Consider the following 26,576-nt stretch of genomic DNA (forward strand, 5'->3'; position numbering starts at 1 on the left):
AAAAAGGGACTGTAGCAGCCTCCCTCATGAACTATAAATGCAGCATAGCCATCACTATTGTGGTTCTATTTAAAAGAAAAAAGACACTGCAAAAGTAACAGCAGCACAGTTTATTATTGCACTTTTGGGGCCTCACTGGCCTCCACATTAAGAACTCCAGGATCAGCACATCTGAAGCTTTTAATACCATTTCAGCAGCTGCCATGACAATTTCAATTATCATTCTATATATGAAAGGGATATTTTTAATTCTACCAATTTGCATCTTGTAAGTGAAATTGAAATTGGCAGAATAGTAACTAACCTATGCTAAAACCCAGACACATATTAACATACTGCTTTAGTTTAAAAGTAATTAAAACATTTTAGTCTATAGTTTGGGTTTTTTTTAAATATGAATAGAGATATAGATTATAGAGGACATCTGGAGGTTGTCTGTTTCTCCAGGATTTAAGCAGGGGTTTAACTGGCAATACTCCATCTTCTATGTTTGCCTTTTAGTAATTAAAAATTAGAAGAATTAAATCCTCCTCTTCCCCCCCCCCACTTCTTTCTAAATCTTTTTTTTACTTTCTTTTGGAGAGACACAGGTCTAAATAACAAACAACAATAAAAATCTAGCAATAAGTGCCAGTTAATGTTATAATTTCTACAGAGTAATGCTTTGTTCAAACACATACAGTAATTTTCTTCAGTGTTTTATTATGAACCGTGCTTTTTTGCCTCATATCAACAAGTATTAGAGGCAATAAAGATGAAAGAGGTCCTTCTCACTGCTGAACTGAAACTCGGAGTCTGATGCTAAGACTTTCATCACTTATTTTAGCCACTCTTTTTTAACTGTAACAAGGGAGTTAAGTGATGCATTTCATAAAGCCAACACAAAGTAATTACACAGCAGGTTTCAATAATCAGGCAGAAGATGTTAAGTAACAATGTGAACCATCAGGCCATCCATAGAGAAATCCTCTATTACAAATTTTAGGAATGAATGTAAAGGTTGGTTTTACAAACAACCCATTATATATGAACTAGCATTTTCTCTAGTTCTACCACTGCAGTACTTCATGATGCTAAGCAGAGTGATACATAAGAGATCTGACTTCATGTGTTAAAACTACATACGCAACACCAGCAGTACGATGAACACCAATATAAAATGCTCCTGGCTATTTTTAAGGGCCAGAACCCTTCAAAAAGCTTCTAATTTCACCTAACACATGGTAAATCTGGCACAGATTTCATATCAAATCAACCTCAAAATTATAGTTTGAGCCAAGTGATTATGAACATTAGAGTAATTCTGTAGAATACACTTACTCTGCATGAGTAATATCAGAAAAGTTGGACTACTAAAAATGGAGAGCCGTATTTCAAATAGGTTCCTCCGGTTAAGATACACTCGTGCCATTAAGAAGTGGTGCTTAATGAGCAGATAAGACCACCCCTAACAGTACTAGAACTCTCTATTGTCAACATTCGCTTTCTTCCCAGCACCAACCTGCTTCACTTGCTAATAGTGAAAGCTGAAAACATCTTTTATTCTCCGTATGCGGAGTGCAGTATCTGTAACTATAGAGCTTCTAGAACCAATTATGAAATCCAGAATCAGGTTAAACACCCCTGCTATCAGCATCAACAAGAACAGCACTTTGAAAATATAATGGTTTGAACTCACTGCTAATATAATATGCAATAATGGAAAATTAATTATACTATCAATAAATGTAATTTCAAGTTAGAAAAAAACCCTTAAAGAATATCTTACTGTGACGTGTGGTGTCACAAACCATAAAAGTAACACTGCCTAAAGAGTCCTAAGTTGTATTTAATGTTTTGTATAGTCTAATTTCACCTAATGTTTCTCATTTCGAAAACAAAACCCCTTCATTCGTTTTAGTTTGAACAATGTACTTACCTGTGAAAAGGAAAAAAATCAAGACCATGATCATTGTGTAACCAAAGTATAAAATGGTGCTAGCGGTTCCTGTTATCTGGAGTTTAGAGAAGAAGTAATGAACTGGATAGATAAAAAGATAAACTGCTGTAAAGCTGCTCGTCAAGAATGATCGCCACCACCAATGATAATCCTGAAAGAAGCAATAACCATTCAGTAAGAGACGTCACGTAGAAAACAGAATATAAATAAGCTGGTTAAAAAATAACATTGTCTTATGAAATACATTTAATTCTTCAAAACTTGTCTCAAAAAAAGAAAAATTCCAACATAGCACGTAGCTACTTTTTTCTTTCTCGAAGTCAGCTGTATTGCTTCCACTATGAACATGAAATTATTCTAAGATCAAGGCTGTTTGTTTATCCGCTGCAAACGGTGGATTTTGAAGCAAAAGGTACATTTCAGAAGAGTGGCTAAGACAGGCATGTTAAGGGCTGACAATACAATCCATTCAGTGTCCAGCACATCACAGCACATGCGAATACCTCAACTCTATTTCTAACATCTTCCAGCTACAAGTGGTATCTACGCAAAACTGTACTTTTTACCTCTGCACACAGATGGAAGTAGCACAGCAAAACTGTAGCCTCAGAACACGTAATTAGAAGAATTATAAAAACCAGGAACAGGAAACCAAACATGTAGTACATCTGATGAGACCTAAAACAAAAAATAAATAAAAAATAAATAAAAGCAAGAGTCTAATTTTTGGCTGAAGTTCTGAGTTAATTTACAGTGTTACCTGCCCAGATACTAAGCCAATAAAAAAAGAAAAAAAAAATTTCACACCACTGAGGTAAATTTGCCTATACCACTATTGGCTGATTCATAAAAAGTTTTTTTTCCTCTATCTCAATGTACTCTGTAAATAAAACCACTGCTTCATAGAGCAATGCTCAAAGTCCTCAATTACACTTCCCTTGAAATGAGCTTCAATCAGCTTTCACAGAGAACAGTTACGGGCAGTTTCCAGAAATGTTTACCACTTCAGGTCTCCTTTAGCTTTCCTAACACTTGCATCACCTGTACTCTTCCCCAGTTACAATATCCACTTCCTTCCTATTACTGCAGCTAAGTTTTCCAAGTGTCTCTGCATCTCCTCACTACATCCAACCAGATGCTCATCCACTTCCAGTCTATCCCCAGACCAAGTCTGACTCCAATCCAAGGGCTAACCAAACATCAAAACACTCAAAAAAAAAATAAATTCAAGGGAAATATGCTTGTTTACTTTTAATCTGGTGTCTTTCAGATAAGGGAAGTAACCAAATCAACTTTATTGAGTGACGGTGACAATTACACTGTAGGATTTGACAGAGGGAGTGGAAGTTGCACATTCCCTCCACGCTTCCCTTCTGCAGGATAAATAATGAGAAACAATTTGGGAATTCAGTAATTTCAACTACAAAAGCCCAGAGTGTACCTGTTTGTCAGCTGATTACATTTTCCAGCATAGCTATATTACACGGTTTCTTCTTTTATTGAGGACTAATGCGAAAGGCTAACAAATCTAATATATTTGCATTTAAGAATTCATTTAGAAAACTGTTCCGTAAGAAATCTCAACACAAACAGAGGACACCTTAAAAACTTGGCATCTTCAGGTTAATATTTTCCATTAAACAACAATGTATTAAACATTTCATATTTACATTGTGAAAGTTATGAAAGATTGCACTGGTTTAATTTTCCATGCGCCTGCTTGACTAGGTTTTGACAAGATTTAGGAGTGGTGTGGATGTTTCACAGGGGGTGGAGTCTTTGTTTTGCAGAACATGAATCCCAAATTCTTGACCTGATTCTGATTTAACAGCTGAAACTGCTAGATCATATTATTTCCATAAATCATAATATAGTTACACAACAGATTAGGCTCCACCTAACCACAAAAAAACATGTTTGTGCTGTTCAGAGCCAGAAAGATAAAACAAGGAAACAGGACTCAAATTTCATACTTTGCAGTTGTCAATAAGAACAACTAGTTTTATAATTTCTAAGCATGGGAATAAATATGCAGATTCTGGAAATGCCACAAGAGTCTGCAAGAAGATCAAAAATTTTAAGAATTGGTTTATTCCTCATATTCATTGGTTTGGGATGTTCAAACTCATCTGTGTTTTTATTATCAAACCAGCATAACTAGAACAAAAAAAGTGATACTCACCAAATGCTATTCAGAATGAAAAAAAGCTGAATAAAAATACAGCCAAAGGGCAAGATACCACCCATTATGATACCAGGCAACGGCTTTGTGAAAAAGGACTGTTCTGGAATTTGGCGAGGAATCTGGTTTGTACGAACTGGATGCTCAATAGACTTCAAAAGAAATTAAGATAAATTGTTACATCATAAATAAGATTGCTTTTCCCTAATATTAGCATCTAAAGATTTGATAAACATAAGTTAACTTTATTTTCATCCATAAGCCATCACAAGTTACGAAACCAAGAAAACGACAAACTTGATATCCTTCACTAGGAAAACACATATATGTTTTAGGTATTCCAACTATTGGTCAGTAAGCAAGTCAGAACAAAAGGAAAGAAATCTGTTCAGTCCTTAATAAAAAACCCATTTTCTTTGTTGTCTGGCATTATCTCAAACTAGTGAAGTACAAACTGAAGTACTTCTGAAGTACTACTTCAAAAATGAAACTGCTGAGGTATTACTGAAGTACAAAAGGCAAGCAAGACCTCCAAAAGCACTATTAAAATCTGATTCTAATGAATGGACAGAAAAAAAAGTTTAGTGTGACATTACAAGTATATACTCAGTTTCAAAATCATGACAAAGCGAAACATCATTTTACAGTCATAGGGCCATAGATGTTTCAATCCAACCAGTTCTTGTATGCTTAGGGATTCAATGGCTCAACTGCAGAAGACAGGTATATTTCAAAACTGTATTCAAAGAGCCCTACCTTCTCTTTGAAGCCAAAATAGGCACCAACAAAGGTTAGTGGGACTGAAATTCCAAACCACATAGCTAGGATAGCAACCAAAGTGCCAAAAGGGATGGCAGCTGAGGATCCTTTCACCCACAGAATGAGATTCATAATGAAGAAATCAGCAAAGACAATCCTGAAAAAAGATCGGAAAAGATATTAAAATATTCAGTAAAGAATAAATATCCGTTAATATTAAAAAACATAAACCCATTAAGTCTGCATCACAAAAATGTAGCTTCTTGCAATCTTTCATTCCCTAACAGTCCTCGTTGCTTTCAGCAATAGTGCAGTTAATGTAAAAATGCTTGCAACACCCAATGCCTATAATGCAAGTATCTATGGTAAAGCCACTATTTAAATAAAGACTCTGCATGTAAAACCAAAAAGTAACAGAAAGATTTAAGTGTCAAAATCTATACAAAGAATGCTAAAAGATAAAATAAATAACCCCCCCTCCTATCTGAATCACCTTTCCTGTTATTGCCAGTCATTTAATTCCTTTATTTAGGTCCCTTCTAACCAGTAAATTCCCTCTGAAAAAACACAGTGATAGCAAAACCTCATATTTAGGAAGCCACACATCACTCACAACAAAACATATACCCTGCTGCAGCATGTGTCACAGCAACATGCTAACAGAACGGTGGATTAAAGAGGGCTTTTCCCTACAAGAATCTTTGTACTAACACCTCATGCAGTTACAGGTAAGTAGCCCACACCTTTTGAGAATTTAAGTAAAGACTGCATCAGTCATGACATCTCTCCAGACCTGTTCTTCCCTCCCCAGTTAAGTGCATCTGCCTCATTTTCTAAACATCCTGGGAAAACACTAGAAAACAACACGAAGACATATGATGAAGATTTCAAACCCATCCCATTCTGAAAGCAAAGCAAAATGTACTGCAAGTGAACCCCATATAAAAGCCTGCTTGAATTTCCATTATTCATGGATTCAGAGATGTATCACAGAAATTCAGCCTCAGGAAGGGCCCCTGCGAAGTGCACCATTGTCTGGGTTTTGTTAAAAAAGTGTTCCTGAGGCAGAATTTAAACTGCCCTGAAGTGAACACGCATCCTCCACTGAATTTAATTTAAAAAGGAAGGAGGGATGATTAGAGCAATAGGCAGGCTCCTTTTTTCCTTGGAGAGGCCTTACACTTGCCAAAACTGTTTAGGGGAATACACTTGTTAAATAAGCGCACCCAAGCAACCCCTGGTGTAAGCATTTGTTGAACAAAAAAAAAATCCATTTTAGAAGTCTTGCTAATCTTTATCATCTGCCCAAGCTCGTAACACAGACCCCACTTACCCCCTCCAAAGTTAGAAAAAAATACTGCAAATATGAACTCCCATCAGTCTACTGAGACTATAACGGCCTTAGGCTGTTTATGGTATTATGCAAATTCACTGAACTAGCATAGCATAATCAAGACATCTGTTCCTATTCTACCATCCCCAATCATTTTACTTCCTCTGTGAAACTTAATTTATTTGGGAGTTTAAATGATCAGTACAATATTTCTTCCACCAATAAATATTTTCTTCTCTCTCAAGATAATATCTAAATGACAGCAGGGAGACTGAAGCACATTTTGTTTAGAAATAAGATCTCCTCATAGAAATATTACACTCAGTTTTATCTAATGCATTACATTTCATTTGATTAAATTCTACTATACTCAAAACGAAGCCATGTTTTATTAATTCTGAGCTTTTTTAGGGGGGAGATACCTTAAGAAATTATTTATAACCTTTTCTTCAACTTTTGCCAAGGACATTTGTCAAAGGGTAGATTCATGTACCCAAAGTGGCAACCAAGAAATACGGAAGTCTTGCAGAAGAAATTAGTTCCTGTTCCCTTTCTTCACTGACCTAATTCTCACGGAAGGTCTTGAGAGCTATGAGAAAATGAAAGATAGGAGAGCTATCACCTTTCCCAAGCACGGCAGTATTGGCCATAGTATGATACACGCTCCAGCCGTATCTGCAACTGGACACTACCTCATTTATATAAAAGACACTAACCCATTTAAGAGAATCTCTGCGTCATTCTCACCCAGAAGCATAGTAAACATCTACTGTTTAGTATAGCAGTATATAGCTATTTACTTAAAAAAATAATAATCTCAATTATATTTCCTGTGTCCTCCTCAATAACATGGTTACAAGAAAACACTGATACTGTAACTAAGGTAACAGAGGTTCTGCCTAAAGGGCTGTCTCTCCCTATTTACAAAAGAGCACTACAGATACTCCAAAGTTACCACAAAACCACGTACTTCCTGACAAACTGACCATACCTATTAACAGTTAAGACAGGATTACCTGTAACATACCGAGTGCTGTGGTACCAAATTGGAATTACCCCATCACTATGCCTAATGTTCTGGTGCAGTGATTCTCAAAGGCTGTGACGCTACCTTGCAAGAGAGTCACATCATTCCTCCTACCCCCACAGCTGAGTGCAAAACAAGATGCTAAGAAGCTGTCTTCTAGAATGCTAGGCTCCAGCTCCTCAGAATTCGCTTTTCTTCATATTCACAGATAGGCAATATACAAAAGGAACAGCAACTTGGAGAACAATAAAGAAAATAATCACACAAACAAGCATCATCATTTACTTCCCCACCACCACCCCCCTTCCCACCTCAGATTCGTTTATACTTAAGAATAAAGGAAAGAATGAGGGGAAACAATACTAACCCAGGGCAAAGCAGAGCTGTAAGCAAAACGTTTGTCTTCCACTTCTCACCTCTAAACGCTGAGGGGAAAAAGTAAAAGAAATTTCAAGTTCAGAAATTTTTCCAACTGTTTTGCAGTACAGCAGCAAGAAGCAGATTTGTTGCCTGAAACACCAGCTCCAGTCTGAGGTTTACATTAAGCCGAGCAATTCTGAATTTAACCTGCTGTGTCACATTAAACAAATGTGTGTACTTACTCTTGTACATTCTAGCAGACACATAACCAGCTGGAGTTCCCAGTAAGACCCACAATACAACTGCACAGGTCATCAAAGCACCACGGTTGGCAGGAGAAAGAAAACCAAGGCAAGCTAGGACTAAAGATACAAAAAGATTTAGTCATTTGTGGACACATGTCAAAATTCCCCTGTAACACATATCATTGTACAGGTTTATCCCCTTCACCACCAGATATTTAAATGAAGACTATGTGTATAAGCTCTCATATATCCCCATCACATAACCATATCCCTAATGTCACAGTTTCATTCATAATAAAGCATTATTTCCACCTCATCTTTTATATAGAAAGTTTCTCGTAGCCAAAAGACTGAAAAATAAAATACCACACAGATATGAACAATGAACCTGAGCCAAATTTCAGCTTGAAAAAGTCTGCTTCCAAAATCCTACAGTCATCCTGTAAACATTCATGGCCAATACTTAACGCATGCTAAGTAACAGGAGCAGCTTAATATGTGGCATAAAGGACATCCGAGAACAGTAGGTCTGGAGGAACCAAAAACTTTGACAGAGCTTTTTTTGTCAGGGTTTTTCTGTTTGGGGGCGGGGGGCAGTTGTTGGGGTTTTTTTTAGATTTTGGTAGGTTTTTTGGGGTTTGGGGGTTTTTTGTTTTTTAAGGTATAAGTAAGCCTGAAGATAGAAGATCTTAAGGGTATCGAGTCACTTGCTTCAAATTCCACAAAAGGCTCTCAGGCACCATGACGGACACCACTTTACTCAAGAATGCATTATCTTGAAAATAAGCCTCTTTATTAAAAGAAGGCTGCCTGTGTCTGAACTAACTGTAGAAGCCAGCCCAGAGATGTTCTCAGAAAAGGAGTTTGTCAGCGATCTCTAGTGAGAAATTTTGTTTTTAAACAGAAAAAGGATCCCCACACACACACAATTTCTTTCTATACTACACTAGTTGCACAGGAAACTATTGCAGTTAAGTAAGTTACGAAGAGCTGTGATCAACACTGAAAGACAAGCCCATCAAGAAAGTTCTATTAATCTTATAGCATCACGTAATGAATAGAAAAAAGCAGCTCCTCTATGAAAAGACCAAAAGATCTGAATAAAACCTGGAGAGCAGAATTTGAAAAATTCTTCTTTTGTAATAAATATCAGTATACTTCCCAATTCTACCGTACAATAAGAAAAAGAATGGTCATATACTTTATAGATAACATATAATAAAACACCAACTTGTGACAGGTTACATCATTACATGTATATATAGCTACTTATGGTAGGCTCTCATATTATCTGAATGTTGTGTCAGGATTATTCCGTTGGCATGCATTCTTGCTCTTATTTCTGCATGGCTGCAGGCTGTTGTGTCAAACGTATTAGATAAAAAGTGTTCCGAGAACATTAAAGCTTTGATTACATGTCTTTGAACTTGCATTACTGGATCCTTGGATAATTTACACCATGACAAACTGTTTATTTTTTAAAAAGAAACTTGTAACAAGGAAGCTTCATTTCTGCAATAATGAAGAATCTGAATTAGCCCAGACACCACAACGTTTTGAACGACAGCAGTACTGAAGCTATCTAGATTATTGTTATGAAACAGTATTAATATTTTATTTTACTAAAGGAAGGACTTCATTTCCAGGAGCAGGCTTCTATCATTTGTTTAATAATATTGCATCTTTCTTGCACTACTACACTACGAACACATCACCTTAATAAAGTTACTTACATAAAGTAATAAATGTCATAATGAAAATTTGAGTTCCTTGGCCCAAAAAGACAGACAGTAACATTCCCTTCCTTGGAGGTCTAAACACGTCTCCATGAACCAGCTTCCAGCCAAATTCCTCTTGGGCATCTTCCTGTAAAAAATCAACAGTGTCTTTAGCAAAGATACATAATGCAGTAGTGAATTAACATAAACAAGATGCAAAACACATATTTAAAGTTTGATTAACTTCCAGTTTAGATCCAAAGACAGACTAATTGCATGTGATTCATCACTCATTGATTTTATAACCCCCTAATGGTTCAATGAAAGAAAAAGGCAGGATTTATCAAGAAAATCCTCATCTCAAAGCAAGAAAAAACAAGATGTAATTAGCCAAACCGTATAACACCATTTTAAATTTAAAACTAAAACAAAGCATTCCATTTAATTTCACTTGGATTATAGCATTTCAATCTAGTTCAAGCACTTAACTTTTTCTGCTTCCATTACAAAGCGCATCGGTCTCAATGACAATATTGGAAAAGAATGAAATGGTCCCTATATTCCAGAAGAAAGTCTGCTCCCTAGAATCACCAGGGGCAAGTACCAACACTCTTTGTCCCGCTGCCAGAGGTGAACAGATGGATGGCACGAGGGGGATCCTTAGTCCAGCAGCTCTAAGGCACCATTGCTGAAGAATAAAACTTTTCAATAACATCACTCAAAACAAACACCTCCCCTCCCAAAAAAACCCCCAAACACACACGACCACAAATAACCAACCCCTCAAGAAGACACCTCTCTTCCTCACAAAGTTAAAAGCTACAGGTTTCATTCAACCTAGGAGTACTGAGTTTAGTTCAATGGACTGCTTACCACTAGAATTACAGCATAAAAAAGTAGGTAAGAAAGAATACAGACCAAACTGGCGAATGACACAGAACATCTTAACTTGCGACAGATTATGTAAATTTTTTTTTTTTTTTCTGGAAGATTATCTTTGCCTTCCCCATACTGATACCTCTGCTTGCATTTGTTGGCTAGAAATTACTCTCAGAAGTCTGATATACTAATACAAAAATTGAAAGCTATTAAACACAAGATAACACTTTGTTGTTTGTTTTTTTTTTTAATCAACACCAAACCACAAAACTACGCCTGCAAAGAAAATGATACCAGGTATCTAGGTATAATTCCAAGACATCAGTGCTCTTCCAGTAAAGAACGGTTTGGTTAAAGAAGCATAAAGACCACACTTTCCTGTAAGTTTGAACTTGAACTAATTGTGATGATGATGAGAAAGTTGTTGAGGTAAGACAGAAGAAAGACTTTTCCCAGGTAGTTGCAAGTAAGGAATGAAAGAATTTCATAGGTTGCCACCTGAAGCAAATCTTTATCTGTTTTCAAAATGGTACACACTAAGCAGAAAAAAATGCTTAGTACTTTAGTTCCTGACAGAACAAGGAAAATGTTGTACAAATCTGGAATGGCTGGTATTAGATTTCTTATCAACACCTAATCTCGCAAATGCTCTCAAAAGACACCCTCTGGTTTTAATACAAGCTTTAAAACATATAGCTACATGGTAAATCTCAAGCTTGGCAGATTGAGACCCCTGATTTATCTTGTATGGGCCTATGGGCCGGAGTGTTCGTCTCAAAGCTCGATTTTTAGTAAAACTCTTCCATTACAGGCCAATTAGCTATGAGTCAGTATTTTCCAGATTTTTGTTTAAAGAATTCACCAGTATTTTATATTGCTAACCTTTACTGTTCAAAGATGAGGATAAGAATTGTACAACTTATCCAAGTAGGAAGCTACACTTTATAGTTACAAAAAGTATTTGAGGAAAATAGATCTAAAGGTATTTTTGAATCTTGGCCAATATGCTAAAAACTTCTGTAAATTTTTAAAAGTGCAGTAATCCTCACCTTATCCATTTATTTAGCCTAGTTCTCAAAATATTCTAACAAAGATTTAAGTCCCCTACACTCAAGTAATCACAATCAAAGAGATTTAAAAAAAGAGGACAAGAGTTTTACCTCTCACTGTTGAAAAGATATTGACATGAATTCTCTTCAGTTCAGTTCAGGAATCTTTTCTTAATCATAAGACCCTAAAAGTAATCTAATGATTTCTGAACACTTCATTAATGTATGTCTCACTAAACCTACATCACACTAAAAGCCAGGTAGTATTAGTATACGCATTTAACGTTCAGCTAATACCACAATCACTGGCTTGTGCATCTATCTCTTTCCAAGTAGAATCACGAGCCTTCCCTAAGTGTGAGATACTAATTTGCTTCATTGCAGCTTCCTTAGCCCAGGTCCTCTTTTGCACAACTATTTCATACCTTTTTAAATCAGCTCCTTGAACTGCAACAGATCTTTAAGTCTCTTACAACTGGCAAGAAAATAAAAAAGCATGTTTTTTTGAGTCACACCTATCCCTGCTGTTATCCATAAAAACTAGTCAAGCTTCTACAGCTCTTGCTCTTTATCACATTAAGAATGACCAACTAATAAAGACAACACAGTATAAGATTTTGAACATAATTTAATTGAGAGATCAAACAGGAGCTTCACAAAAATGATCAGTTAAAGGATGTGGAAAAATTCTTCCACTTTAATTACTGTCTGGATTTGCATTAACAAAAGATATTAAATATCAAAAACACAAAGAAGAATAAAAGTACTTTCAGATGTTTTAGTTTCAATATGAAACATTTTTGTGCATTTGAAAGTATTTCTTTATCCAGATAGACAGCAACAACAGTGAAAATTCAAACCTTTGTAGTATCTGACATTATTTTTCACCTTTGGCTTGCAGATACCACTTTTACCAATGAGAAAGAGTAATTTTTACTCAGCCTTTCACTCACAGTCAACTGGTCAAGTCTCTAACTCACAGTTACTTTCTCTTCCACCAAGGCAGCAAGCCACTATAGGGACCTGCCCCTTTCCCATTTTAAGGAGTACGTATTTCAAAAGAACTCGCAACAGGTTCAGTCAGATGGCAACAAGCTTCAGTCACTACATTAAGTCAGGCACACCAGGCTCAGTTTGACAGTGATCACCAGAATTGTATTATAAAAAAATAAATAAATAAAAATCATTTACACGCATACCAGATAGTTCTAACGCAGCTAGAAACCAGACGTTGCGTTGCACATGAACTGTAGTATTACGATCTCCTAAATGAAGACAAAGTACACTATTCCAACACATTTTAGCCACAGACAAAAGGCAACATCAATTTGTATTAGTCTATGTTAATCAGAATCTCTCCCATAACATTTAGCAAGACAACTACTGATCCTCACACTAATTTCACTCTATTATTAGCTGTTGGTTTAATTTTTGATCCTTTTTGCAGTAATCACCTGATACAGTTTTTTTTTAAATGCGTTGCTTTATTAAGTTGCACAGCATCATACTTCTCATGAAATTTAGACCACAAACCTTCCAAACTTCACAAGTCACGTGCTACCACACTTGCTTTCTGGACAAGCTATACTACAAACTGCCATAAAGAAATACTACCTCAGAACTGGAAAAATTACAGCAACTGAGCTTTCTAACACAGCTTCATTACAGTGGAGACAATACCTGGCTGCAGTAGTTTTAAGCCTGATCTTCTGAAGAGAGAAAAAACCAGCTATCAATAAAACTAACTGTTCTCTTCACAAGTTTGGTTGTTCAGACTATAAGACATATTTTTAGACATAAAATATGCCAAAGTAGGTAGCAAGTCTTTGCTTCTGTGCTACAAATGTCTCCGCAACAGATACAGTGCAGGTCCTTTACTAACTCCACATAACACGACTTAAAACAGGGCTGCATTGACAAGGAATCTTACATATAATCCCAGGTTGCCAGAGTCACAGAATCACTCAATGGTTGATGCCAGAAGGGACCTCTGGAGGTCATCTTGTCCAACCCCCCTGCTCAAGCAGGGCCACCTAAAGCAGGTTACTCAAAAGCCATCTGAACATGTTCTGGGTATCTCCAGGAATGGAGATTCCATAAATAACACACTGGCTACTTAGGTCAGTGTCATACCGCCAGCTACATGTCCAGACTGACTCCATAATGCAACCATAGGACTCAGGAGAAATTGCCACATCTTGATGGTGAACCAATGCCAGAACAGTTTTCAATGTCTGCACTGTGTCTTGTGGGTGTTGGTATACTGTGAATGTATTTATTAAAAAAAGAGGCTTTCCTTGGTTGAGACCTTGGAACAAAGGGACTTACATTTCAAATACAAGTTTGTTCACTACCAAAATGTTTCTGTGAATCACTCCACATACTTCTAAAACCTGAAGTCTGTCCTTGCATATTACAAGTTCATCAAATGATGCTACAAAAGTAAGTGTGTCACATCTGCCCATGTATTCCTGCTGTTAGAAAAGATGAAATAGCAATAAAGCTATTTTTAATCCCCAGATATACTAGCAGGTATCAAATTCTTGGTAGTTATACATCTCTTTAGATTGTATTCGAACTAATTGATAGACATCAGTATCACCAGAAAAACATGCTCATGTAAAAGCTGTAGATCTTACTCACCGAAGAGTCAATCTGGTTGTATCGTGCAATATCTTTATGAAGAGTCCTCAGAATGATCATAGCCACCATGCCAGATAAGAAGAGAACAATTACGAGGGAATTCATTATACTGTAGATAAAGAAAAAGTCAAACTTTCAATCCGCTTATTCAGGTTTCAGGACATGCACTCCAATTCATACCACATGTACAGCTCAAGTCTGAGGAATAGCCTTAGATATTCAGACTTTACTTAAGTCATTCAGACCTTTTAGTATTTTCCCACCCAGTGAAGATAAAGTGTTGTGTTTTGTACAAAGTTGTGTACCTTTATGATTTCTTAGGAGACAGAATTGAGAAGAATAGTATTTTATGATATATTGTTAATTCTCAAGACAGTTACATGTTGCTTTTCTTTATTTTCCTCCTTATATAGCTCAGAAGTAATTTCCCTAGTGAAACAGCTACAGCTCTTAAAGCAGACTTTGTGAAGTAGATTTTATATCTATCAAGCAATGAAATCTACATCATGCCATTTAATATTTTGTAGACATATTTCATCAGATTAGCCTTTTCAAACACTTTATATTGCAAAACGTTAACATTTCAACATAAATTATATACTTGCTTGATATCATTTGCATGGTACAGAGGGAAGTAAGAGCTTTTCATATACATCTTTTACTCGTAAAAAAAAAAAAGCCCTTCTTTTTACTGTACGCAGCTGCTGAGTACAAAACATGCAGTACACATATGTACCTCTCACTTGGCAGCTGGAGAAAGCCAGACAGTAACAATAAGAACACTGCAGAGCAGCAACACCTCAAAAGTTCTACAGAATAGAGATGATAAAGTAAAACGATGGAGGCTGCTTTCCTTTTTGGACACTAATGGTGCATTCCTTTGGTGAAATGCAATACTACAGCTGCTCCCAAGAGATGGAAGACTGATAAAAGTTACTTCACACATGAAAACAAAGTTTTCTTGCCTGAAAACTAACAGATTTTGTTCTACCACAGCAGAAGTTATATATCCCTAGAAGCACAAATAAGAAATCTTTGTGCTCCCCTGCAAGGCTATTCACTGAATAAATGCAAATCTTACCTAAACCACTGGATGTTTGTATGTGGCATGGACTCCAAAATGTAGTCCCATCTGGAAGCCCACTTAATATTATTCTTTTCCTATAAAGACATTAAATAGCAATTAATAGAAACAAGTACAAGTTCGTTGCAGTCTCTGAGAAGGAATAAGCACATCAAATCTCTTCCACAAACCTTCTATTCAGCATTAATATCTAAGCTTGGTATCAACCCTGGATGTTAGACCTCCCTCTTGCATTGATTCTTTTTATCTCTTGAGCTTCACAAAGAATATCTTGTTTAGTGAAATCTCCTATCCACGTCTTCTACCTTCAACTGAGGCTTCACTAAGCCTCATTTTTCCATGATTCGGTATGTAGCTGCCTGCAGCTCCCAAATGCACACTGAAAAACAATCATACCATCACTACAAGATACTCCCAGCACAGCACGCTGATCTTGAAACTTCACCTTTGTTAAACCTACCCTATGAGTACGTTTCTAGTTTTCCCTGGAATTTTCCTCTCTCATCATATTTAATGTATTTAGCACAGGCTTCCTCGCTGCCTGCCATAATGGTCTCTGATACAGACTATTTTCCACTCTGATTCCTGGCAGACAACTTTCAATTCCAGATATCCCTGTGAAAGATTTAAGAAGAAATCATTCCGCAACTTTCACGTTCAAAAAACACTTCCATTCTCTTCCATCTCCGCCTCTAAACGCTTCATGTGAGAGCTGTACAAGTGACGATGCTTTCTGACGCCCAAGCCTTGTCCTCTACAGCTTGTCTCATGAGGTGTATGGCTGCTGTCCTGCTACCAAACTCTATCTCCTGACTGGCATGAAGTTCAGCAGAACTTCTTCATTTATTCACCAGGTGGTACGTTTGTACAGTTAATTCTCAGAATTTAGACTACGCCTCCAGCCTAGAATTTTTAAGTTCCGATTCATGTTCTGGATCAAGAACATGTAACAAAGAACTGCACCAACAAAACAAGGCGGCTGAAATTGCCATATGTTGCTCTTTCTCAGCTCAATCAGTAGTTCACAGCTAGTTGGGACAGAGTTTCAGAACTGTGGTTCTAAAGTTTGTTACTTGAGTACCAAACTGCTCACATGCTTACATTTTTGTACGCTTGTGCATTGAACATTACAGGCACGATCGTGTATACTTTTCACATACACAGAGCTAAATACCTTGCCCATTTCAATGAATTAAAGCAGACACCACAGCTTTCTCGTCAGAAGTCAGCTGCTGTATTAGAAAGGACCATAAAACAGTTACGCATTTTACTGGTTTATGTATTCAGGCTTACTGAAACTAATGTTCTCCTATGTAAAAAGACCTTCCGCTGCTAAATGCTCCCCTTTTTATTAATAGTTTCAAAATAACTTAGAAGTGAAACATATCGGGTGTTACCTCAAACCCAGGCTGACGGGTAACAGAAAGGCAGCGGTTTGAAGCGCCTGGCGATTGGGACGTGCCGAGCGCCATCTGCCGGCAGCGCCTGAACCCAGGGCAGCTACGCCTCGCCCGCGAGCAAGGGAGCAGGTAGCCCAAGCGCCTAACACGTTGCGTGAGGAGCCGGACAAAGTTCACGCTGCGATTCTAAACTGCAATTTATCATCAAGATTCAAACACAAATGTTAATAGACAGGAGGCTCCTTCATGTAGTAAAGTTAGAGAGTCTAAGGAGGACTGGGCGTCTCAAGGCAAAAGTAACAGGATATAGAGCCTTGCACCTCAAGGTCATTGGTTCAAATCAAATTCAATTTTGTAGAATGAAAGCTGTTACCACATGACGGCTGCTCGACTGCCTATACAAAATAAGCTGGTGGTCTCAAGCCAAATCCTGTAAGATTGGTGTCTTACATAGAAAAACAACCATGCTTTCGGGACAGACTGGAACCAAGGTACCAAGGTTTGAAGTAGCTTGGACCAAATTATTCTCTCCCCCGCAGGAGGCTCACTTTCCACGCTGGGGTAAAGACCCAGTCACAAGAAAGCCTAATTTCCTCCTGTCTACGTCGTAACGGGCTGAATAAGGATTAGAGTGTTAGTAAACATTAGACTATTAACCCTAAAAGATAAATGGCCACCTACTCAAAAAAAAGCTAGTGAAAAAATAAAAGAAATACAAAATGAGTCAAAAACTGCAACTTCACTAAAAAAAAAAACCAGCAGCTTTACAATATACTAAAATCAACATTTAACACAAAGTATCTCCAAATATAATATAAACACTTCTTCAACAGGAGACTCTCGGTACCGACTGAACTCTGAAAACATAGAGCATACCTCAAGGGAGGCAACTCTTGCAGTTATCCAATCTACTACCTTTCTATTAGTAACATAACAGGGCAAAAAAAGTCTTCATTTATACATTCCAAGTGTCACTTAAACTACAGTAATGGAAAAGTAATAGGATTTGGGAAAACTGTTTCACAAGACCATCCTTGTGGAATTTACACTGCTTTAATCCAGTTATGGCTATTAGCAAATTATCCAGTTGTTTTGACTTCATTTTTTCGGGGAATTACATATTCATGTAACAGATTCAATACTTACTTCAAATGTCACAGAGTAAGTGTAGATCAAATTCAGTTTATTGGTGAATTCTCCAGGAATCTCCATAGGTGGACCTTCACAACTTAAATTGTTCTCATCTGTATGTTTGTAGCTAAGGGGGGGGAAAAAAAGTTAAATAAAATTGCATATGCTCTACAGGATGAATTTTCACAAATTCTTTTCTAAAGTAATTAAAACAAGTTTTTATTTAAAAAAAAGAAACAAGGAGAGCTGCGTATATCATTTTGTACCAGCTATTAAACTTCTTTGAGAACCTGCTTTTCTGTTCTTCTACTAACAAAGGTCAAAGATCTTAAAATATATTTTTATTAATACTTATGTTTGTAGCTAGAGATAATACAAGAAAAATAAAATCATGTATATAATTAGGTATCATTATTCAGAATTTCTGTAACAGCCTTAAAGCCACACCAGAACTGAACACTAGCTCTCAGAGGCACTTGTGGCGAGAGCTAAAAACTCCACAGAAAGCATCCTAGGGATTTGGATCTTGGATCGCTATCCTACATTCAGTTATCATCTGTTCACACTTCCAGGCATTTGAGAACATTATAGGTAAAGTTGTTTGCTAAGCATGTGAGAGACAAGAACCACAGACCTCTGAAAGGTCACGAGATGTGGTTTTACCTTACCCACTTTTCTGCCATGATCAGAATGAAGTCCTAGTCCTAAGCTAAAATGCTGCTTGGTTAACCCGGCTGCGAAGTCTGGCGATCTTTACCAGGTAAGATGGTAAGTTTTAACACAAAATATCGCTTCTCTGCCATCACACCTCCCTTCCACATTTTAACAAGACTGCGTTATCGGTGAGGGACTTAACCTCAGTGTGTGCTCGTCAGTAAGGAAGACAGAATTTCTTAGCAATCTTCCACAGGTTCTCACCTTCCCTCAAGTTTCATAGGCAGAAGGGTGTTTATTTTATTTTATTTTGGTGGATTTGGGAGTGTCTTTTTTTTTATTACTATCATTTTTTTACACTGGGGCACCGGGACAAAAGAAATGACTGTGGGAACCTTTCAATTTTCCATTCCTATACAAGTGGTCTAATTTCACCTCTCGTCAGTCTCGTGTACTCTGTAAAATGTAGAACTCAGAACAACATTCTGCATTCTAAAGTTCAAATATGCAAACCTTTCTCTGCAGTACCTTAGACATACTGCAGCTATAGAAAGCACAAAGTCAAAGAAACCTTAAGGTTTGCTTGAATTCATTCCTGTGAACCTCCTCTAACAGTGCAAAATAGCTTCCCTCTCACGCCCTCTTGGGCAAGTTGTATTTACCCAATTCAGATAAACAATTCTACCTTATATGCATTATTATATGTCAACAACTAAGTCAAGCCACAAGATAATAAAAACTTTCATGAAAGGCCTAGGGTGCTCCAACCACAAATACTTCCCATCAGGAGAGCTTCAAGGCTGAAGCAAAGCACCAAGCAAACCACCAGGTCAGAGAATGACAAAATTAAGGTTATGTGCAACCTAACTGTGCCCCCTTGTGGTCTGCATTACTGGTGAAAAGACAAATTCTTATTTTGCAACCATTCAGGATGCAACTGATAAAGCGTTAATCAAAAATTGAGAAGGCTGGTAGAATCTTCTTGCCACCATCTCAGAGCAGATGTAAATGGAAGGAATGAACTTGCATAGCAAGTATAATTCACTAAAAACACACTATACCGTTGCAACAGAAAAAACAAGTATACCTGAGTCATGTTGTACCATACATGTCTGTATGACTTGAGAAACTGTGGTAGCGTAATTTAAGAGTGTACTTAATCTCTGTAGAAAAGAGGGAAGAGTTTAGCTAAAAAAAGCAACCTACTTTGAAATTTTATAAACGGACTGCAGCTTTCAAATATGGCTAAGTATGAACTGTGCATGAACAGACTGACAAGAGGCCAAAGTAATCACCTCACTCTGTTTCTGACCTCTGAATTGTTGCATCTCCTCTCTGGTCAACACAGAAACTAAGAAGCTACTGTTTAAGAAAATAAGTTAGTCATCTTAGAAAATGAGCTGTCGTCTTCTGCTGTTCTGAATACCAGTATTAACTTGGTATTTCACCTATAACTCAGTATCCAAACTAAAACAGGAAAAAGTACACCTGTACAATTACTGTGCATTCATACAAAGTACATTTGGGAGGCAATGCGGCAACAGTAAGAGAGATGACATGGGAAACTGTCGCTCAGTTAAAGGATGTTTCTCAGCATATCTGAAAACATGTCTTTTAAAAGAAAGTAATGCACACCCAGATGCAAATCAATAAAAACATGAGAAAGCTTCTATTGTTTGTGTCAGGCTGTAAGAGTCTGCATAAGCAGTTCTTCCATCAGGAGGGACTTTGGGGAACATTTTAAAAGCGAAGTTAAATGACATTTACAGTCGTGGAACTACTCTTTGCAAATACAGTTCCAGCCATGAACCAGTATACTGAAAGCTTTATCAGAATTCAAACAACCAATTCCTCAGAACTTATTGACACCAAGTATAATTTCTAAGTTTGCAACTACTGTTAGGACTCCCTAGCAGTAGGACTTGCTCCTTTAATGCACAATTACCTTTGCGGTCTCAGTCTCGCCATCACCAGTCTTGCACCAGGCCAGTTTTCATCCTTCCCACTATGGTACATGATTGTTATGTCAACGTGGTTGAAGAGGTAGAAAGTGTTCTTCTTGTTAAACTCGGACTACAAAATATCACCAAGAGATTGAGAAACTTCAACAGGAGAGGGCGCAAGCAGTCAAGAACATTAAAATGAGACTACTGTCCAATGAAGGAGCAAGATGGGGGAATACTTCAACAATCACTTTTTTTTTTAATATACCTGTATAAAATATTTTTCTATATATTATATTGTATTATATAAACACAAACCCACATAATAAAGTATCACATCTGTGTTACTAGTAGAATTTAAATGTATTTGACACCATTTTTGTATTTACAAAAAAAAAGCTGCCAAAAGTTCAAAGATGTATTTATTCAAAATACAAGTAATTCAGATTCACCATTTCTCCCCCCCTAGTCTTTCTGGTAGATGCTCCAGCTACCAAAGCTTACAAACCAGGTTCTGCTTCAAAAAACTATCTTTACCTTCAGTAGCTATTCTGCTTTGTCATCCCTATCCTTTCAGAATTTGGAATTATGAAGAACCATATAAAGCTCATATGATACCAGAGTCAATTAAGTTGACTTGGATTTTCTTTTCTCCTCAACGCTGTCATTGTTTAAAAAACTTTAATTTGAATTAGGGGACCAGGATGACAGACTGCTAGTTGAGTTTCCAAGTTAAAAAAATCCTTTTTTTATGGTGTGTATTAGCCATTTTCCAATTGCCATACAACTTCCATCCCCTGCCCGCCCCAGCAAAATATTAAGGTGTCTTGCATTAAATTTATCTGGATTCCTCTTCTTTCACCATGATCAAGATTCCCATTGGGAGAAGACTAGAATCATACCTGTGTCATACTATAACCCCATCTTTAGGTCCTTGTTTCCTTCACTTCCAGCTACATAAATGTGAGGATGAACTGTAGCTGGGCCATTGCACGATAACAACCCCTTTCCTGCCCCCATTTTTAAAGATATGTCTGCTAGAATAGGTTTTTGGATATACTTCTAAAAGAGGATGACATTCCCCAACTCAGCCCAGAGATTACAGTTATATCCACGGTGCTACGTTCTTATTTGCCCATGTAACAATCATCCCTCTAGCGCCATGCCATGCAACATTCTCATCGCAATTAGAATCTGCAGACTAAAACTGACACTGGGTATGACGGCTACACTGGCAGAGCATCCACACCACAGCTAGCACACACAATTTGCACAGCACTTTATGGATACACAGTACAAGCTCCCTAAGCACTCACTAGAAAATTCAACCATTGCTGCCTACATATGAAGTCCCCCCCTCTAAAAAAAACCAAAACTTTTCATCCAAGTTGCTGACTTTGCTACAACCATTTTCTGTGTACCAGACAGTTTCCAACACAACACACACCAGTATCAATTTAACATAAAAACCACCTCACATACAAAGTAATGGAATTGAACACCTAACTAGAACAGGTTATTCAATTCACAGACCATTTTCAATAGTCTAGGGAGCCTGAGGAGTAACCGAGTTGGAAGGTGACTGTAGAGCGAGTAAACTGAACATGCATGATAAACGCATCGCTTCCAAGAAGCATCAGACCTGCTGAATACAACTAAATTGACTGCACTGCATGCATGCGGTAAGTCATGTGGCAGAGCAGAGCCATAGCAGAGCTCTCTCCTCACTGAGAGGAGTGTGGTCCCTCACCCCAGGAGAGATAAAACTGTATCACTATTATCTGTAACTGTACTAGTTCACCATAGAACTCCCAGGATGACTGACACACTTCAAATTGTTGTCAATATAATTCTTTCCCTGCCACAGCTGTGTTTGTTATCTTCCAGCCATCTGGGAAAATCCTGACACATTTAACTTGTAAACTGTGCTAGACGTAACTTTTCCAACTAGAACACAGTGCTCATTTCTAGGTCTTCACTAGAAAGCTTCTATCTGAAATCGGTAAAAGAAGGTCTTGCACACAAATACAACTTTTAGCTGCATGGACAAAGAATGAATAGGTACAAAGACGGATACACACGAAATTTCAGAACAGAAACCTCAATTTTCTAAGACTTTTAGACACCAATACGGTTGTTTTATAGCTTTATCTTTATTGGTCAAAAGATCTACATGAACGGGTTTTTTTGGACAATTCTATCAGTGAGACACTGCATACAGAAGCAGCATTCTGCTTTGTCAATGCCCATGTTCTGAATATTAACCATGTTTACAAGGGTAACTGTTCTTTCTCAGGAAAAGAAAGCTTAAAAATAAAACTGTAAATGAAATTACATCTGCTATACTAACGAAAAAAGTCCCACCACTTACATTTATAACACAAGCATCTTTAACTCTACCATCTGGAGTAACAAAACATCCTATTGGAAATCCTGGATTACAGTATTTTTGTCCATCTTCCACATCATAGCACCACGTTACAGGCATGTTATCGATAATCCTAGACAGAAATCAAAAAACACTTCCTCAGAAAGGGATGCACCTTATTTCACATTGACATTTAACATTCATGTAATGCACATTGTTTTCAGTAGTGCCCACAAGATGCACAGTAGAGGACAACTATCACATAGAAGGAAGAAAGCAACCACTTAGAACATAGATAACAATGTAAAAAAGCAGCAACCAAAACCCCAACCTCAAGCACACAGCTTACCAGTGATGCTGATAATTCAACTGCATTCCTTTCTTCAAAAAAGCCAGTTTGCTTTTGTCAGCACTGTTTCCTGGGTCATATGATCTTGTACAAACCTTCTTGCATGTTTCTTGCTTTTTAAAAGTGAACTTTTAAAAAAGCACACAAAAAAAGTAATTTCAGTTTCGCTTCAAAAATCTTTCAGTCTTTTTTTCATGTAAAGCTGACTTTTTTGAGATACTTCACTTCCTTGCTATAAAAGTTTCTAAAGCCAGAATTTCCCATACAACAGCTTTAACTTAAATGTCAAGATTTAGGTATATCCAGCACTAGCAATCCCCTTTCACATTGCTAAAAATCTCTTCAATAGCCCAGATAAACTACCTCCAGATAAACCTTGAGGACTGAAATTTGAAGATTAATAGAAAAGGTATTGCTTTTTTGTCAGTTTGTTTTATTTTGGTAATTTCATCATCTGCTAAACCAGACTTTTAACTACACCCTTTTTGAATGTTTCACGTTAATTTTAGCTGCGTTACCCCATGACGACTAAGTTTTTAGACAAGGCTGCCAAAAATGCAACAAGTTGCACAGCATCTATGCTTCAAGTGCAGACACCACCGAACACAAACGTGCTCACATTTGTATATCAAACTTCTATTCTAACCCAGTTAGGATTTACCTGTTAGTGAGCTAACATACTTAAAACATGACTGAAAATTCTAACATTATCAAGGCCTAAGTGCTAACCAATAACAGCATTTTCTAATTACTGTAGCGTGCAGCCATTTCAAACAAGTAATTGTTATAATACTTAATCTATTCAATGGGTATCCAGCCCAAATGACCCATCACGCTCCATATTTAAAAGCTTCTTGTGGCCAGCAGTTGTAAGACTTAAAATTACATTAGCTCAGAGTCAAAGAAAAAGAGACTTGTAGGAGCAGTTTACACATCTGCATCACCTCCTTAACAGTCCTATGAAAAGATGTGACTAGATCCCTAGCAGCAGTAAACTAGGACTGAGCAACAGTAGGCTCAGAAACTCTGCTGCCTCTTTTTCTCACAGGCATTTGGATTATCTGGCAACGCTTACACACAAACATAGCCCAGTTTTCAGTTTCACCAGCAAATCCCAGTCTGGAAGCTGCACTTGAATAGTATACAGCTTTCGAGCATTAAGAGCCAGTGTTTGACCATATCTCCTTTACTGCTAATAATTTTCCCAAGTTGACTCGACGGCATTTTAGAGGTGCTACATTTGGTCATTGCTAATGCAGAGCATGAGACAGAAAAATACTACATACCTAATCTACAAAATACTTCCATACCTTATTTATTTTACAGAAGATTTCAAGTGACATGCACCAACAATGAAGAATTTGGTTTTAGACAACAGGTGTTAAGTGTGTACAAGCAGGGAAAAGCTGGAAGTGAGCCCCAACTTGGCTTCCCCTTCCCACTCTGGAAGCTGCCCAATAGTACAACCAAGTATACGAAACAGTTCCTGAACCACCAGTTTACAGCCTCCAATATTACATTTTAAAACCTAATGATTTCAGATCACCTAACACACTATACACCCAGCTGTTAAAGAACTGCTTTAAGATACAGTTTCTGCATTTGTCTGCCACAGAGGAACAGGAAAGAAAAGTGATTACTGGCTCAGCTTCCTAACTTTAATTAGCCACCCTAAGATGCCTTTGGGGTGGGAGGGGTTTTGGTTTTATTACATAAGCAGTATAAAGCTTATATTAAAAAAAATTAAAAGAATCACACAATCAAGTCTTCAGCTATGTCTATAGATTACAGACATCAGAATGACAGCTATCAAATTTAAACAGGATCAACTTCAAGGGATAAAACAACCTTATATGGAGATGATGCTATTCTCTCCCCAAACAGCACTTGTCCAAGATTTTCTGATGGTCTTTTCTCTTCCGTATCTTGACAGAAGTCAAAACTGGGAACAAAGTGGAAAAGATTACCTTTCATTTTTAATTGACATATAACTGTAAATATCAGCCTAAAACCATTTCTTAAGTTATGTCCTTAACATTGCAGTTTTCATGCTTCTTTTGGCGGGTCAGCCACTGTTAGTAAAAATTTGAGTGCCTTTGCAAAGAAATTTGGCATATATTATATATAAATATTTATATTTCAATATCAATTTCAACCAAGATATATCACAGCTGAAGTATCTTTAACAAAATGCATGATGCATGTCCAAGCATCCTTTTCAAATGACAATTTAAACAAACAATAGAATGTTTCATATTAAGACAAAAAGACTGTCCTTTTCTCTTGCAAAAGTTTCAGAAAAACAACTACACCCCTTTCTTACAGGAGTCTTTACAAAAAGTATTTAACGTGAAACATGTTCCGAAGAAGGGAAGTGCTTTTAATTTTAATGTGCCACACTGCCAAATGCCATTCACCAATTCTTTTCAACTACATACAGTCTGAAACAGCTGAATATGGAAGAGAGGATGTAACCATTCTGGATCTTTGTTATTTAAACACGGGTAGCAGTAGGTTATGAAAAAAAAAATTTCCTTTTTCCACCAAAGCTCTGTATCTAAATCTTGTTTTTATTTTGATTCTTGTCTGTGAAAATTATTACCTGTTTTTGCAGATATTTATAGGTCTACTAAGCAATGATACACAGTATGATTTGCAGTCTTGCTGTTGGGCATACAGAAAAGAGAAACTTCCAGGGGTTATACGTCCTACCCTGTGCAATGCAACAGTAGCAGCAAGATGAGAGACTAGCTCAAAAAGCCCACAATTTCTCTATTTGCATTAAACTTTATGGAAGCCAATGAATTTAGGACTGCTTACTGAGGAAAAGTACTTATTCACCAAAGATAAGTGAACGCTGGATTTACTCTTCCATCCCTACACCCAAAACACCGCTTACAAGAAACACGCGTACTGTATCAGGAGTTGCATCACTGCACTGAGAACAGAAAACAGGCTTTCCAAACGTTTCTGGAAGCCTGCTGCGATGTACTTACGCATCATACTCGTAGGGCAGAACCGATTCTACAGAGTCCAGTCTATTCACGAAGAGCTCGATTAGTGACTGAAACAGGGAACGACAGTGGGAGAAAAAGTATGAAAATACAGACTTGCAAAAACAAATGTGCGGCCAACACAAAACGCATCGCTAGCTGGCAAGAACTGTTACAAGTTTCGGAGCTCACTATCCCACAGCGGAGTTACCACAGACTTCTGACAGGCCCCGACGGCCGCCGCGGCGCTGGGCCACGCCAGACCCCGGGGCGCCGCCGCCGCCACAGGAGGCTGCAACGAGGAACGAAGCACCGGCGAAGGACCCTCCCGTCACCGACTGAAAAGTTCAGCGGGAAAGGGGGAGGTTTCAGCCGTAAAAAAAAACAGCGGGTGCACCAAGGGAAAGGGAGCTGGGGGTGGTTGGCTTCCCCGAGCAAAGGCTGCCGCCTGAGGGAGACCGCCCGGGGCCCGCACGCAGCGGGTCGGGGGATACTCGGCGGGCCCATTCCCCCCCCACAA

General features: G+C 37.6%; 1 protein-coding gene across 1 annotated transcript in view; it reads right to left on the reverse strand.

Moving 5' to 3' along the window:
* Positions 1-26,576, reverse strand: part of LOC103905805 (transmembrane 9 superfamily member 2) — a 33,362-nt gene that overhangs the window by 6,493 nt on the left and 293 nt on the right. Inside the window, exons 2-16 of the mRNA XM_009287556.2 lie at positions 26,060-26,127; positions 24,912-25,005; positions 23,064-23,191; positions 22,718-22,847; positions 20,349-20,476; positions 17,765-17,876; positions 15,216-15,295; positions 14,135-14,243; positions 9,579-9,711; positions 7,843-7,962; positions 7,608-7,665; positions 4,878-5,037; positions 4,122-4,273; positions 2,506-2,617; positions 1,919-2,090 (exon numbers count right to left, since the gene is read on the reverse strand). Coding sequence (XP_009285831.1) covers positions 1,919-2,090; positions 2,506-2,617; positions 4,122-4,273; positions 4,878-5,037; positions 7,608-7,665; positions 7,843-7,962; positions 9,579-9,711; positions 14,135-14,243; positions 15,216-15,295; positions 17,765-17,876; positions 20,349-20,476; positions 22,718-22,847; positions 23,064-23,191; positions 24,912-25,005; positions 26,060-26,127 — 1,756 coding nt within the window. The remainder of the gene's footprint in view (positions 1-1,918; positions 2,091-2,505; positions 2,618-4,121; positions 4,274-4,877; positions 5,038-7,607; positions 7,666-7,842; positions 7,963-9,578; positions 9,712-14,134; positions 14,244-15,215; positions 15,296-17,764; positions 17,877-20,348; positions 20,477-22,717; positions 22,848-23,063; positions 23,192-24,911; positions 25,006-26,059; positions 26,128-26,576) is intronic.

This window comes from Aptenodytes forsteri, unplaced genomic scaffold (genome assembly GCF_000699145.1).
Source record: "Aptenodytes forsteri isolate BGI_AS27 unplaced genomic scaffold, ASM69914v1 Scaffold265, whole genome shotgun sequence".
In the NCBI taxonomy this organism is placed as follows: Eukaryota; Metazoa; Chordata; class Aves; order Sphenisciformes; family Spheniscidae; genus Aptenodytes; species Aptenodytes forsteri.